At 39.1% G+C, this 17,665-nt stretch overlaps 1 protein-coding gene across 2 annotated transcripts in view; it reads left to right on the forward strand.

Moving 5' to 3' along the window:
- The window catches only part of LOC131429623 (glycogen synthase kinase-3 beta), a 109,553-nt gene extending 104,896 nt beyond the window's left edge, over positions 1–4,657 (forward strand). For both annotated transcript variants that reach the window (XM_058593860.1, XM_058593861.1), the window contains one exon: positions 2,527–4,657. In XM_058593860.1, the coding sequence (XP_058449843.1) occupies positions 2,527–2,891 (365 nt within the window). In that variant the 3' untranslated portion in view covers positions 2,892–4,657. The remainder of the gene's footprint in view (positions 1–2,526) is intronic.
- The last annotated feature ends 13,008 nt before the right edge of the window (positions 4,658–17,665 follow it).

Consider the following 17,665-nt stretch of genomic DNA (forward strand, 5'->3'; position numbering starts at 1 on the left):
CCATTGTTTCGCTTGCATGGTGTTTTTACCCAATAAAAAACAATGTTTTATCAAAACACGAAACTCGGTTTTTTCCATTTTTTAAACAAACTACAAAACGACTTTACTCCAACCTCCATAACTCAGCTGTTTCTGATCGGATCGACTTAAAATTTTGACCCGTTTCAAGCAAAGGTTAGTACTCTAGAAAGACGTGGTTACTGGTTTACTACGAGCGCCATCTCTACTTTAGTCTCGGGACTTATTGATCCATGTGTTAGAAGTGATAAGAAGCCTCTAGTGTGATAGTGAGCCTCGCGAAATAATGATTTGACGAAAAACTGTCCTTAACATACTCTTTTATATAAGTTTTATCCTCTTTTTAGAATTAACACACAATCAGGATAATGTTTTCACTTTGAAAAAAAAAATCAATACCATTATTTAATACATTTTAACTCGATTATTATACAATTTTTAATCCACGCTATCAAAAATCTGTACAAATCAGTATTTTTTGCCAAAAATCTGTAATCTGCATATACAGAATCTTAATCACAAATTTATCTGAAAAATCTGTAAAATGCAGATTAATCTGTATATGTGGCAACCCTGGTTAGAAGCCGTTTATAAATCCAAGATGGCGACTTCCGGCATTTCGATATTCGTTACAAACCGTCACAATCGCCCTTATTCTGAATAACGACGTATTGATTTTTCGATCGAATGTGGTTCGATCGAATCATAGCTACCTTTGATTTTGCTAGCGTTATGGGGAATACAAATGAAATACGAGGGAAAAAACGATACGACGTTATTCAGAATAAGGGCGAATATGAGTATTTTTTGAACGGATTTGATGAGTGCATGTTAGAAAACGACGTTAAAAGTCATTTCTAAACACAAAATATCGGCATTCGGCAATTCGATGTTTGTTACAAACCATCACAATATGAGTGCAGAATTTTTTCAAAAATTCCCTTTTTGCATTCGTTGACAACCTTACGCATCTTGACAAAGTTAAAAGCTACGATATTTGATCCCCTCCACAGCAGCATTTTGAAATTCAACCATTTCATGGAACGGTATGGATATGAAAACCGTCACTAATGACGTCGTTTTGAATTTCTTCATGAAAGTTTATTGCCAGAAATGAAATTCGCACCGAAAACAAAATTCAGCTGATTCTATTGAGGACTATCATTCTTTCGTTACATTCATCGTCCAACACGAGTAAGACTGTCGCCACTACATTCATGAAGTGCTCGCTCATGACCGTCACATGCGACTTTCATCTGTGTGGTTCGCGTGACATTCATGTGTGACTGCCCGGATAGTAGGCAACATGAAAGTTTCCAGCATACGACATTCAAAAAAATGTCAGCAGTTTCCAGCACTGCGCATGGCTGCCAGATGCCTGACTAAACGCTACCAGCGGGCAAAATGTGGCTGGCAGCCTCGAAATCTTTGACATTTTCAGCGAAGATGAAAAGATGAAAACGCTCAGCTAACTAAGATACAGATGACTATGTTTTGCCAAATTGGACTTGACAGCCGTCACTGAATCAATTTTGGTAGCTGTTTGGTGCCCATGGCTGCCCAGGTAGCCCAAAGGCCGTGCGGGTTATGTACGATTCAGACGATCCGGCTCCTTCCGTCACAGTCAACCTCCGTCACCGTCAACATTAATTACATCCATTCTTATGGAGCCATTCACCCGCAACGTCACCGTCACGGAACGTCTTGACGGACGGAGCGTGTTAACGTTCCGGTAAAGAAAGTATTAAAATTTGGCGGAAGCTGACTTTCCGGAGACGGTGACGGAAGAAGGCGGACCGTCTGAATCGTACATTAGAGTGGAGACTAGGTTAGGTTTGGCATCAAGCGAAAACGACATTATTAAACGAAACTAGTTCCCCATGCATTGAACTGCCAACCCAGGACAACTTTCAAGCGTAGACCTTTATTCGTTGCCGATTGTTTCGAGGCCTAACAGTTATTTTCCGGGCGACTTGTTAGGTCTGCAGTAACGCCCTGTCTCGCCGGAAGGCCATCATAGGCGTTTCTTTATTGTCCATTACCCTATATAACTAACATTTGCGACGGATATTTAGTTCTACATACGATAGGTTTATCACGCCCTTGCGCGCTCGAATCCTTTCATGAGTGGACTTTACTTACGATCCTCTTGGATACCTATCTGCCTATAAATTTCATACAGTTCGCATCTCTCTGTCAATATTTGCCGAAAATGGCCAAATTAAATCGATGTTTTAGCTAACTTGTTTTCAAATTCATTCGTTGTCCGTTACTAAGGACAATTAAAATTCTACCACGCCTACCTAGAATGAGAAATCTTAAACGTTCTCTTTTAGAACATGAACTTTGAATCATAACAATAAAAATCAACAAATATACGAAAACCATTAGTCAATATTTCTACGACTCTTACCGGCGTCGACTGGCGTTTTTCGACTTGGGACCTTCAAATGTCTAGTTCATTATCAACGATTCTCAACCACGTTCGTTCCTTCTTTTTTTTTGCAGAACTGGCGATTCAACCGAGCCTGAACCTGATCCTGCGGCCCCGAAATCCGAACGATGCAAAAGCCGGCCAGTCATCCAGTTCAGTCGATGGCGGTAACGGCAGTGGCAATGGCGGTGGGGCCAACAGCACCGGCAGTAACAACAACAACAGCGGAGGCAACAACGGCGGAAGTAGCAATAGTGGCGCCCAGGCGGATAGCTCCCAGGTCCAGGGTGGCAGTGGCAGCAACCAGGGTGCCGTCGGTGGGGCGCAATCCGTCGGAGGCGGTGCGGAGGATATTACGTCATCACAGTCCGTACCCGGTGTGGACAGTAGTTCCAGCCAAGGAGCTATAGCACCAGCGGCAACTTCGACGATGGGTTAGCTTTAAATCGTACACATAAAATATTATATATTTTTTAATTTTAAATATTAATTTAAAACGAGGATAAAAACAAACGTAGGAGAAAGCAAAAGAAAAACCGCAAGAGATGAAAATAAAAAAACTGCAAAAATCGTGGAAAGTTTATCAACAACAACAAAAAAATCTAGCAAGCAAAACAAAACCACACATTGATACTATAGAAGAATTTAATATTTCAATAGAAGACAAGCTAAAAGCCACTAATAGAAAGAAAAAAAAACACCTTGCGAATGCCAGTGCGAGGCAAGTGAAACACTACTAAAAAAAAAATTCAAAAATGATGCAAATAATATTTCAACCAATATTATTCTTATTCAAGAAATATCTTAACGTAACCATAAACAAAACACACTCACACACACAAGTCTAGTAGATCAGTCAAGTACCAAGAGTCACAATTTCTCCAACCAACAAAAAAAACAAATTATGCAAGGAAAAAAGTAGTTTCAATTTTGCTAGTTATAGTTGAAGATTTAGTTTTTCGTTCTCTTGTGACTGTTGTGCAAAAAAAAACATATATACATATAAAATAAACAGAGCGTTAGGTGGGATATAATCGATAAATCTTCGGTTTGATGAAGATTTTCCCCGTGTTTATTATTACTTATTTCGTTTTTCAAAGTTTTGACAGCGCCAGCATGTATCGTGTTGGGATCCAGTTTATATATTTTTTTTTATTTAAGCAAGCAAACAAACAAAAAATATTATCAAGCCGTGTCGTACCCGCTGCGATCCAAACCGCTGTAATTTGTACGCGCAGTGAGTGCGAATTTTCTTAGATCGGTAACCATGTGTACGTGCATCGATTTCTTACTAAGTTGGTGGATACGAGGCGAACGTTGTAGGTTTATCTTGTGTAGTAGTGTGGGAAAATTGTTTATATTACTATTAACGAAAGAAAAAAAACTAGCTACTAATAAACACACACACAGATACACGAGTACCACTATAATAGCAGTCCTTTGAGCATTGTGAGATAAGTCAGATTGTGAACAAAAAACTAGTAAAGCAAAAATCAGCATTATTCAAACTTCTCTTAATCTTTGAAAGCAACAGAAGGAAAAGGGAACTATCCCGCCTGGTTAAGGAGCAAACTGCAAAGCAAACGAAACGGTAAGTTTAAGGATAAGCTTCTGGAAGTTGTAGTTCATGGGTCTCCCCTCAATCATGTCCTATGGGATACGACGCATGAAAGTAAAAGAAAAAAAAAACACACATTTAATGGCAAGGCGGAGAGAGACAAGCATAATTAGAATAATCAAACAATAAATTATTTTAAACGAAAAAAAATACAGAAAAAATCAATGAAAACCCTTTTTTGTAGTATAAAGAAAATATATATATTATTGCATAAGTAATTTAAATTTAAAAATAAAAATTGAAAAAAAACGAAAAAATGTAAACCGTAATTGATTATTTAACAGGAAGAACGCACGGGTGGGCGAATGCTACCGGTGTTGAAAAAAAAAACAAGAAACTAGCCGAAAGTTGTAATTAGAGCAAAGTAAACAGAAAAATACACAATGAAAAATATCGTTGTCGCTCTTCAGCAGTACAGACATATAAATAAAACAAAAGGAAAAAAATCGTGAAACATAATATTTAACAAACACAACACACACACATAGTAATTGCTACAATTTTTAGCTATTAGATATTTTAATCAGCTAGAAAAAAAAGTAAATAAAGGAAACAAAATGTTAAAAGATTTCGCTGTCATCTATAAACACGTTGGCTCATTTTTGTGCACGTACCGAAACGACCCTTATCACCACCCTGCCTGCTGAAAAAAAATTTTTTTTTCTCCGTACATGCTTTTGGTCAACTGGTCCAACGATCAATTTCCCTTGAATTAACAGCAGCAACCGAAGGACGAGTTTTAAAATTAGTTCATTGTCGTCGCTATAAGGGACTGGACAACCGTGTGTCAGATAAAAAAATAGATTTTTTTTTTGTTTTGATTATACAGGTTTTAGCCATAAGGCAGACCCTGTCAGCTTAGAGCGAAATCAATCTTCAGTTCAGCAACGGCATCACATTCAACATATCATGTCAATTGTATAGCGGCCCTTACACGATCATTAAAAGTGTCATTACTAAGTAATGACATTTCTGCTCAAACGCTCGTCATTACTGCATTACTGTACATCATTACTTTTTAGCATTACACGTCCATTATTAATGATCAGTATTTATAACTACTCCAGCAATAGCAATAGCAATATTTTTATTTTCGTTTAGCTGAAAATAGATTTGATTTGCCATTGAAACGTTAAGATTAATGAAATATTAACAATTTAAATCTACACTTTGTCATTTTTTCGCGTATAGTTCTAAAGATATTCAGCACTTCCACAAAAAAAAAAGAAGAAGAAATAATGTTGGTAATGATAGAAAATCCGGAATTCCATCATTACTCGTGTCATTACTGAACTCGTAGACCTTACACGATCATTAAAAGTGTCATTACTTTTTAGTAATGACACTTTTAATGATCGTGTAAGGGACGCTTATGGGTGCGCAGTGCAGCTATTTTGGCACGCACGAATTTGACATTTTTCTCCCCTGCTTCTACGTACGAGATTCGATGCGGACTCGCCTGAGGGCGCTATGCTCGCAAAAAAAAGATGTTGCCAATGATTTGTTCGGGAAATTTGAGAGCTGGATATCTTTGCATAAGATCATTCGCCTTTCCGGGCCAGAAAAACTTTCTGACCCTATGTGTGGGAGTGGGAATCGAACCCAGGTGGGCTGCGTGAAACCGAATTGGTTTGTGGTAGCAATTCTAGTTGAGCGCACCCCTCGTTATTTTCCGATCACACACGCACACAACGAAGTTACGTGCTCTCCAGTCAATAAGAAATGGACATTCGTAGAGAAATACAAGACATTATTAATTAAGTAATATTTCGTCGCTTTAATTATATCAAAATCCCACATTGGTGACCCCGACGTGATCATTAGTTGAAAACACGGTTCAGTTTTGTGAATACGAGTGGAAACAACCGATTTCAGTGGAATTTCGAGTTTAGGCCGCCATCTTTGGAAAAATGTCGCTTCAACAAGAAAATAACGTCGCGCCTCTTGCTGCTGTAGTTTCCGTGAGACTTGCAGATTTTTGGAAAAATGATCCAACTATGTGGTTTGCACAAGCTGAAGCTCAATTTATTTTGGCTGGAATCATTCGTGACGATACAAAATATTAAATACGATACAAAATATTAAATAAAAATGCAAGAGGCATCTGGTTCTATCGTTGCCTCAACGTCCGTTCCTCAAACCTCAGATTACAACAGTCTGCAAGCACAAATCGCTAGTGTTACCGCTGAAATACGTCGCCTGAAAGCACCGAGCACGCGCGGACGATCCTCATCGCGTTCTCGTCGTACTACGGAAGCAAATGTTGGTATCACCTGAAGTTTGGAAAGACTGCTCAACAGTGTCGTGATCCATGCTCGTTTTCAAAAAACTAAATATCCGTCCATCTGAAGCGGCGAGGGTGGACGCTCCCTTAGTAACACGCCGTCTCCACATTCAGGACGCATCCAGTAATATCCGTTTTCTGATTGATACCGGTTCCGATGTTTCAATAATTCCTGCTTCGAAGAACGATCGTACAAAAGGACCTTCACCGTTTCGACTCCATGCTGCAAATGTCACGGTCATTAAAACATACGAGACACGCTTTGTCTCTTCTGATTTAGGACTTCGCCGAAGATTTTGTTGGAGTTTCATGGTTGCGGATGTAAGCAGGGTTGCCACATTTAAATCTGCATTTTTCAGAAGAAAAATCTGTAAATCTGTATCGGGAGCTCAAAAACCTGTATTGAAAATCTGTATATAGAAGTGATAAGAAATCGAAGCACAACGCAATGAAAAAGCCTTTAGAACCCAAATTTAAAGAAACCAGTCTAGTCTGAATTTCATGATTTTGAAGTTGAAAAAACGCTGGAAGTTGCTTTTGCGTTGGAGCCTTTCCAAATAATGATTTGACGAAAAACTTTCAAAATCCAATCTGAAAGTGAAACTTAATCTGGTCTCTTTTTAGAATTAACACACAATCAGGATAATGTTTTCGCTTTGAAATAATAATCAATACCATCATTTAATATATTTTAACTTGATCTTTATTCAATTTTCAATCCCCGCTATCAAAAATCTGCACAAATCTGTATTTTTTGCCAAAAATCTGTAATCTGCATATACAGAATCTTGGTCACAAATTTATCTGAAAAATCTGTAAAATGCAGATTAATCTGTATATGTGGCAACCCTGGATGTAAGTACTGCTATCATAGGAGCAGGGGTGGAATCATGTAAGGTGATTATCACTTTTGAAAATTTGGAATCATGTAAGGTGATAATCACCAAGTTCTGTCACCACTGCTGAAAGGCTAACATCACTATCAAATGTTGGCATTACGTAAGGTGATAGTCACCACGATTTAATCACCTTCATGTCAAAATTGAGGTGATAACAATTTAGTTATCACTTTTAGTAGTGATTTGATTTTTTAAGAAGTGATTTTATAAATTATTGTCCGTTAAGTGAATTTTAAGCCACTGATATAAACATAACCTACCAAAATTGGTCGGAGAGGATTTTTTAATAAAATTCGTACTGATATTGTGTCAAAATCAAATACCAAAATAAAAAGTAACTTAGTTTGTATAGTTTAAAGAATTCATAGAATGAACGGTAGTATTTATCAATAAAATCAATTCCTTTATGTTGAAATTGTTATTGGAAGGAATATCGTTGGGTATTCGTTGAGTCGAAGATAAATTGCTTTTTGGAAAAGTGATAAGTTTGTGAATGTAGACATCTCCTGTTGCACATAACGTAACAACATAAAAAATCTATGCTAACATTTTCAGTAGAATTAGATGGTCGTGACTTAGTAAGAGACATATCAGTCTCGTTCAACTGAACAAGTAAAAAAGATTAAACTGCGTTCTTAATTTTCTTCTTGTGAGTTGAACTAAATAAGGCAATATTTTATTTGCTGCTAATCATAGTGGATATTCGTAGTTCCGGTGGGTAAAATTTGCAAAATGGAACTAGCATTTGAAAGCTCTGTGAAATGCCATAATCGTAAAGTGAATGAAAACTATACACAAAATTATTTAACGGATCTTTCTCATTCGAGAGGAATGCCATCCATTGTGAAACATCAAGAAGATCTAACAATTCGCAGCAAATTTATCCCAAAGAACTGACTGTGACATTGATTTCCATTGATAAATAAAAATCGGCATTAAATCAAATCAACAAGTGAATTTTTTATTTGTTTGTGCGCAGTTTGCCATACTCGCGGGGCAATTTTTTTCAACGTTACTCTTTGATCCATACAAATCATCATTGATAAACATGACTCGAATTAATGAAAAGGATTGAAAACTATAGGAATAAATAATATATTTCTTAAAATATTATATGGGTATACGCCACTTTCATATGTTACTCCTCCTAATATCAACGTTATACGCCACATTCATATTTTACTTCTGAAAATTGACGTTTCTTGACAGGTGATAAATGGAGTGAAGTGAGTGAGTGAAGCTCAATCACCGGTGATGGTGATAGTAAAAGTGATCACCTACCCCAGGTTTGCTCAAACCCCCGTTGCTAAGTGCGAAATCAACACAGTTTCGTGAAAAGTGTCTGTTTGATGAAACTACCCTGGGTCAGTTTCAGTTTTCTCAAGCGAAAACGACATTAGTTTATGTTTTTTAATTTTATATATACGATTAACATTTTACGATCTCACCGATCCTCCAGTTTGAATCCAATGTCCTATTTCTTACCAATCGTATCCAAATATTCAGCCTTCGGAACCAGCCAAATGCACTCTTGGGAAAGACGCATTAAACCAGTTTCGCATCATTTGGTACTGCGAGCGGATGTGTCGGTTTGTTCGCAAGCTAGTTTCAATTCAAGCAAGAACGATTGCATCAGACAACAGAGCTGCTGGTCGTTTGCATTGGAGGAGAAACGAAAAATGGACATTATATAACATCAGCCGTTCTAATGGCTCTAAATGTTATCGAAAGAACTATTAATATTACTTCTTTGCAAATCGAAGGTAAAAACCATCAGTTTAGTGAAAATCCAAAATAATTTGATTTGCTTCGTGCACTTTTCGCTATGCGAAAATTGTTCGAGAAAAATGTTCAAAACTGTGCTAAATATCGTAGAGAATTCTACAATTTGATTCTTCTAAAAGGGAGAAATGAATCCTGCATAGCATCTTGATAGTTTCTTTCAATGAAACATGCAAATCCGATATGAGATAATCGACGTCAAAAATCGTTTAAAATTCTAGTAGGGAAAAGGGGGAAAGTTTAACAATTCACACAATCGATCAACTATCAATTCGAATTTGAAAGTATAAAGAAATCGTGTCAGTTTTATTCGTATTCACGACATCCAGTTATGTATCTGCCATAACACACTCGTACTTTTTAGTAGATGGGATGAATGCAGAGACTGTGATGATAACGAAATTTTCAAATTGTTTCTGCTTTTGTACATTTTATTTCTAAAGTCTTTAAGACCTCGTCGGCCTGAGATTGAACTCGCTTTCGCACTACATAGGTAGAAATATCAAGATGATTTTCGATTGTCACTGAGCACATGTTCACAGAAAGGTGTCCACATTACTATGTTTTTTTTTATTCACATTTAGGCAGCCCGGTGGCAACAATAAGGCGCTCCAGCTAGTGCTATCGTAACGAACATCTCAGTCCTTCGGGGCCATCAAAGCTAGCAAGTCAGTGAGAGCAAAGTAAACAAAATGAAGTAAAATACAACACTTCATTGATTGTGAAAGTCAGTATTACAATTTGGCAGCGCACGTTTCATAACGATATCACATTTATAATCAAACATAAAAAAATCAACTTTCACAGCTAAATATCACAGATATTTAGCAACAACGAACTTATATACTTCTTCGTTGTTTTCGTCTTTGCGGAAAAGATGATGGTCACGAAAACATGGCGGCCTAGCAGGGACTTGCATTTAGGCTGTGAACCATTTCGCAATTAATTTTAACTTTTGGTTGAAATCTGACACTTGAGTGATTATTTTGTGTCGAGTAGTTAAATTTAACTAAGTGTTGCTGGTTGGAGTAATTAGTTTCGCAAAACAAGTTTATACAAACCTTGCGTAGTTTCAGTTTCCACTGTTCCTTTCATTGGTGTTCTTTCGTTAAAACATATACATGGCTTAATCAATGTTATACGGGAAATTATGTAACAATCAGTAGAGTAGAGTTCAGTTCAAATACAACTAGCAAACGAATCGGAAGCAAACGTGTATTTTGTGATACCGCCAATCGACCGCCGTAGTCAATCTTAGAAAATACCGAGGTTGATTTCTCTCATACTCGCTCACTCTTCGCTCGTTTTAAGCTGAGTTTCGACCGTAACAAGCTTCTCTACACAACATAATTTTGGTGCCGTGACCAGGATACTTCGACCTGGGTATTCAAGTTTACGTCCATTTTGGCGTCCCATTGTAGTTCTATTGAAATACTGAATCAACCGCCATTACGAGACGCCATTGTCAAGACAACGCGAACTGAGAACTTTACAATTTATACAAGGCCTATCAAGTTTAGGCAGCAGGTAATTAGCTGTCCAATATTATCTATGGTTTTATCTGGTACGTTTAGATCTTGTTTTTTTTTCTGTGTGGATCTGTACTCAATCAACGTTAACTCTCGGGAACAACCGCTGACTCAGCGGGATTCAGTAAAAGAAGCTCTTTCAAATTACCGAAAATTCTTCGCGGAGGGTGACCGATTCGTTCGAACATATTTACTAGAAAATACAAGGCACATTTCTGCCTTGGTCAGGTTAGTACCTTTCCAAGTTTGCACATTTCTATCGCCACCCAAGTAACAATTTTTGTTACGCTAGCTGGTTTGTGACTAGTTTGCAACCAGATATTTGAGTGATTGTTACTAACATCTAACCACTTGCATGACTCAAAAAGCGTATTTTCTACTAGTTGTCAAGTCGGCTAAAAATATGTTGTCGTTACGTTGTAATGCCATACTGAAATAACTTATCTTTTCATAACTTGAAAATAACTTTTTTCCAAGTAAACTAGTTGAAACTTAGTCACCATCGACATTATAAACATTGAATGAATCCAGAATACTTTTCTATCATCAATGAAAAAGCAGAAGAGTACTTTAAGTCACAAACTTGATACAAGGTACAAATTTCACAACGATCCAAAAATTGTCGAGCGGAAATCAATTTTACTTAACTGTTTTTTATGCGCCTTCAATCAAAATCTGTTTATAAAGATATAAAAAATAAACAACAAAATAACTTTATGATCAGAATGCTCAAAATTATTCCAAGTAGAGTGATTTCTCATCATTTTAAATTCATATATCATGAGAAATATAATATTATCACAATCGATGTTCAATCCCTATATTATTTTCTTCGTGTTTATCACAGTGCATAGAACAAAAATGACTATTGTGCCTTTCACTATTTTCGGCAAAAAGTAGTTTTGAAAAAAGTAATATCCTGGTTTTATTTACGTTTCAGACACTTCTTGAGACTCCATATTGTGTTCGCCATATTCAAGTCAACAAAGGTTATTTTGTTCGCATTTTAGTTATCATAACGTTGGGAAAACTTAACGATAACTATCTGAATTACTGAAGAAATTATATGTTATAATCTTATAATATCTAAGTTGTTGCTATATCAATTCACAGTAACGATTCACATATACGTTAACGTATTTATAATGGTTTCGCAACGGAAAATAAACCTTTTATCAACTAGTAGCTAAAAACATAGCTGTGATTGAAGATATGTTAGAATCAAGTAACGATAACTTACAAATGATAGTTAGTTTAATATTTACGTTATAAAGAAACACTGCTGTCATCTTGTTTTAACCAGTATAACATAAAAAACATGTTCGTGCTCTTGTTGCAACACAGTTGGATTAAGTGGTATCAAAACTAGTTATGGGTTGGTACTATTGAAGTCAAATAAACTTATTTTCAACTAGTAGCTAGATATGTTTGGATCAAGTAACGATAGCTTATAAATTATATTTAATTCAATGGGACACAAAGATGTTATGATTGGAAACCTAAATAACTATTTCGTAACTAGTTATGTTATGATGAAACATTGCTGTCACCATGTTCTAACCAGTATAACATAAAACACATATTCGTGCTCTTGTTGCAACATAGTTTGGACTTTGTCGTATCAGAACTAGTTGCGGATTGCTACTTGGGCAGTGCTATCTGGTCTTATATTCGCAGACCGATTATCTTCCCACCATTTTTATATTACCTCTACTGCACGATGGATGGAGCTAAGAGTCAGCAGCAACTCAATATCCGGCGTACGATGCTACTTGCGTCACTAAGTAGAGCTGATCAGTTCCTGCAGGGGTACGTGGCAGACCGGGACGCGCTGCAAGTAACTATTCGTTTGGATAACTTAGAAATTCTGTGGCAAAGTCTGGAGGAAACACAAACGCTCTTGGAAGAGATGGAAACTGACAATCAAGCGATGGTGAGAAATCTGCAATACCGTTCTGATTTTGAACCCAAACTTTTTAGAATAAAAGCCGGTTTACTTTCCAAATTGCCTCCAGCCAATATTTCTAGAACTGAGCTCCCTTCAAACTCCTCATCTCAATTTCACTCGAGTCTCTCTGGTCTTAAACTTCCTACAATATCTCTTCCGGAGTTTTCTGGTGATTATCAAGAATGGCTGGGATTTCATGACACGTTTTTTGCCCTAATTCATTCCAATCCCGATGTAGCAGACATACAAAAATTTCATTATTTACGCGCAGCAGTGAGAGGCGAAGCATCCCAGGTAATTGAATCGATTTCCATCAGCACTGCAAATTATCGTCTCGCCTGGGATACATTAGTTGCTCGATACTCAAATGAGTATCTACTGAAGAAAAGGCATATGCAAGCGCTCCTGGAGATACCACGAATGAAGGAGGAATCCGCCACGGCTCTACACGGGCTTGTGGACCATTTCGAAAGACATATAAAAATTTTGAAGCAATTGGGTGAGCCAACTGATGCTTGGAGTACCATGCTGGAACACCTACTTTGTACAAGATTACATCAAGGAACCTTAAATATGTGGGAAGACTACGCATCTACTCTCAACGAACCATCCTACAGTAATCTGATTGAGTTTCTGCAACGTCGTATGCGAGTTTTAGAATCGATTTCGGTAAATCATGATTCCATATCTACTGACATTATCGCCGTATCAGATTCTGAAAGTGGAGCGTCAGCAAACTATCAACGATACAAACGCACGGATGAGCTTCGAGTATCCACTCATGCAGTAACGGAAGCTTCGAATTCACAGACATCTCAGCGTCCAATGATTACAATGGGTCAGCTCAGAAAGTTATCGTTGCAGGAAAGGATGAATTTGGTCAACACTAAACGACTTTGTTTTAATTGCCTCCGCAATGATCATTTAGTTAGCCGTTGTCAAATTACTACCAGTTGTCACATTTGCAGAAAGAGACACCATACGTTGCTACACCCAGGCTATGTTGATATTTACCAGAATCGTAATCATTTCGTTGCGGATGAACAAGTGCAGAGTTCAGTACAAGCAAATGTTACGACAACGATCGAACCACTTCCATCACAACAAATCACGGCCACTAATGAGGCTCGAGCGTACACGTATGTCGCCCATGCTTCGCGAAATAGCAATGTATTTATGCTAACAGTAGTTCTTGTCGTCGAAGATATCTACGGTCAACATCATCTTGCCAGAGCACTATTGGACTGTGCTTCACAACCTAATTTAATGAGTGATCGAATGGCTCAAATTCTTAGACTCAGAAGAAAGAAGGTGAATGTTCAGCTTCAAGGTCCAGGAGGCATTGCGGTACATTCATCCGACTCAGTGTGCATTCAGATTCACTCAAGGAAGGAAAATTTCTCGCGTTGTGTGGAATTCTTAATACTACCACGTGTAACTGCTAACATGCCCGGATGCGATGTGTCCACCGAAAGTTGGAACATTCCAAATAAATACTTTTTGGCAGATCCAGAGTTCAATAAACGGTCGGAGATAGACATGATCATTGGCATTTCACATTTTTTCGCTTGTTTTAAATCTATTGCACGTGTGCAGCTGGCAGATGACCTACCTGAGCTGATCGATAGCGTTTTTGGATGGATTGTGGTGGGGTCTGGAAATCTTATTCCCGAATCACCGACAAACATACAGTGCAATGTATTAGCGGCTTGTCTAGTCACTCTTGAGGAAAGCTTGGAACGATTCTGGAAAATGGAGGAAATTGAACCGCGTTCCGACTATTCGATCGAAGAGCGCCATTGTGTAAACCTATACGAAGCAACTGTTGCGAGAGATAGCACAGGCAGATATATTGTTCGCTTGCCGAGACGTACGCACTTTGAAAATAGCCTCGGAGATTCGAAATCGAGAGCACTTCGCAGATTTAAATTGCTGGAAGAAAAACTTGATCGAGACAGGGAGCTGAAGAATGAATATTCTAATTTTATGAGAGAATACCTAGCACTCGGTCACATGCGTCAAACATCAATGGAAGACGAACGAAAATTTAATGGTTATTATCTTCCCCATCACCCTGTGGTAAAAGAGAACAGTGCTACAACTAAGGTACGCGTAGTGTTTGACGCATCCGCCAAAACGTCCACCGGCTTCTCTTTAAATGATGTACTGTGTGTTGGACCGGTAGTGCAGGATGACCTTCTTTCTATAATTCTCCGAATCCGCAAGTATCCAGTGGCTGTAGTTGCAGACATTGAAAAAATGTATCGTCAGGTCACCATACATCCTTCCGACATTCCATACCAGAGAATTTTATGGCGATTCGACAAGGCCGACCCGATTCAAGTCTATGATTTATTGACGGTAACATATGGTCTGGCACCATCCTCTTTTCTGGCTACCCGTACCCTCCAACAACTGGCGGACGACGAAGGTGCTGCTTACAGCATCGCAGAACCCATCCTTCGAAACGGTTTCTATATAGACGACTGTTTGGGTGGTGAGCAAAACATTGAGAAGGCGGTGCAGCTTCGTAATGAGTTAATTGAGCTGCTTCACAAAGGTGGCTTCAAACTACGCAAATTCACATCTAACAAATTGGAGGTTTTACGCGGATTATCACATGATCAAATAGGCACACAATCGTCAATCACATTTACGTCAAAAGATACGATTAAAGCACTAGGGATCGGTTGGGAACCTGAGCAGGACATGCTACGGTTTGATTCGAGTGTAAAATACTCCCACAGGAGCACAACAAAGAGGTCTATCCTATCAGCCATTTCACAGCTATTCGACCCGCTTGGCTTGATCGCACCAGTCGTCATAAAAGGGAAGTTGCTTATGCAAGAGCTTTGGTTGGTGCAATGTGAATGGGATCAACCAGTTCCAGCCAGTGTAAATGAAAAATGGAATGCTTATTACAAAGATCTGTGCAAAATTGCCGAGTTTCGAATCGAACGCTATGTTTTTCTTCCTAACGCATCAGTTCAGTTGCATACCTTTTGTGATGCTTCGGAAACCGCTTTTGGAGCATGTATTTATGCACGATCCGCGGACACACAAGGCAATATAAAGGTCCAATTAATCGCATCTAAATCACGGGTTGCTCCGTTAAAGCGGATTACCTTACCTAGACTTGAACTTTGTGCAGCTGTCGTAGGTTCACAATTACACGCACACGTTAAAAAAGCTCTTCAAATCGAAATAACTGAATCTCGATTTTGGTCCGATTCGACTGTTACGCTACAATGGCTACAATCTGCACCAAACACTTGGAAGACGTTTGTAGCCAACAGAGTGTCGGAAATACAAACCAGCACGCATGGATCACGTTGGTGTCATATAGCTGGCAAGGAGAATCCGGCTGACCTGTTATCCCGTGGAATGAAAATTGACGATTTTCTGTCAAGTACTTTATGGAAGCAAGGACCATATTGGCTCAGCAAACCTGATAATGAATGGCCATCACCCAAAGTAGTGCCCACGCTCATCGGCAGGGTAGAGCAAAGAAAGGTTTTCGTTGCCGTAGTTCACGGTAAACCAAACATAAACACCATGTTTACCCGTTACTCTTCACTTGAAATTGGTACGAATAACTGCCTATTGCCTGCAATTCATCAGCCACATACGCTGCAAATCTCATTCGCAAGATCTCGTCGTTACAGATGCTCTTCCAGGTCAATCACTATCAGCAACCCAACTTGAGGATGCTCAATTGCGCTTGGTACAACTGGCACAAGCAGATGCCTTTCAGGAGGAGCTGAAGGACCTTAAACGGGAAAAAGCCGTAGCTAAACATTCACCAGTTCGATTATTAAGTCCATTCATAGACCAGATGGGAACGCTTAGAGTGGGGGGAAGGTTGAGACTCTCTGATAAGGCATTTCCTGCTAAACATCCTGCCCTATTACCCAGTTTCCATCCCTTTACTTTACTACTCCTTACATCGTATCACCTCAAGCTGCTTCATGGTGGTGGCCAGCTTACACTTGCTACTGTGCGGGAGGAATACTGGCCTATAAATGGAAGACGGATGATACGAAGCGTTATACGAAGATGTTTCAGATGCTCTAGAGCAGATCCAGTCCCAGTTCAGCAACGCATTGGTCAATTGCCCGTACCCCGAATCACAGCAAGCAGACCCTTCACAATCACTGGAGTAGATTACGCAGGACCGGTTTACCTACGAGCGGCTCATAAGCGAGCAGCGTCACCAAAAGCGTACATCAGTGTATTTGTTTGCTTTTCAACGAAAGCGGTACACCTAGAATTGGTCTCTGATCTCACAACTGCCGCTTTTCTAGCAGCATTTCGGAGATTTACTTCCCGACGTGGTTTGCCCGCCCATGTCCACTCCGACAATGGAAAAAATTTTCTTGGAGCAAATAATGAACTACGAGAGCTATATCAGCTGTTGAATGATGATAAGGAAATGGAACAAATTCAGTCTCAACTCGCCAGTGATAGAATTACATGGCACATGAACCCACCGAAAGCCCCACATTTTGGCGTCCTGTGGGAAGCCGCGGTGAAAATTGCCAAAAAGCACCTCCACCGTCAGCTGGGAAACTCCCGATTATCCTTTGAGGATATGGCCACCGTGTTGGCACAAATCGAAGCCAGCATGAACTCCCGCCCGCTGACTCCTTTATCGGAAGACCCGAACGATCTCAATGCACTCACGCCAGCACATTTTTTAATCGGTGCCAGTATGCGCGCAATGCCAAATCCGGATTTACGATGTATTCCAGTCAACCGTCTCGATCATTATCAGCGAATGCAATTGTTGCATCAGCAATTTTGGCACCGGTGGCGGATGGAATACTTGCAGGAATTGCAGCGAGACACTAGAGTCCAAGCAGCAAATGTGAATATAAAACCCGGACTATTAGCAGTAATTCTCGATGAATTTCAAGCACCCTTGAAATGGCCACTGGCTCGAATCATCGACATTCATCCTGGACCTGATGATCTCACACGAGTGGTCACTCTTCGCACTGCCAAAGGTATTGTTCTAGAGATGGGCAATTCGCTCCTGAGCTGTTCCAGTGAATCGAATCATTGAAGTGAGCTGACAGCTCACAGCTCTTTTCAAAAGAACCGCAGCTCACCAGCTCACTCATTTGCTACCCAGTTCACTGCATTATGACGAA

The sequence above is a fragment of the Malaya genurostris genome, chromosome 2, assembly GCF_030247185.1.
Source record: "Malaya genurostris strain Urasoe2022 chromosome 2, Malgen_1.1, whole genome shotgun sequence".
Classification (NCBI taxonomy): domain Eukaryota; kingdom Metazoa; phylum Arthropoda; class Insecta; order Diptera; family Culicidae; genus Malaya; species Malaya genurostris.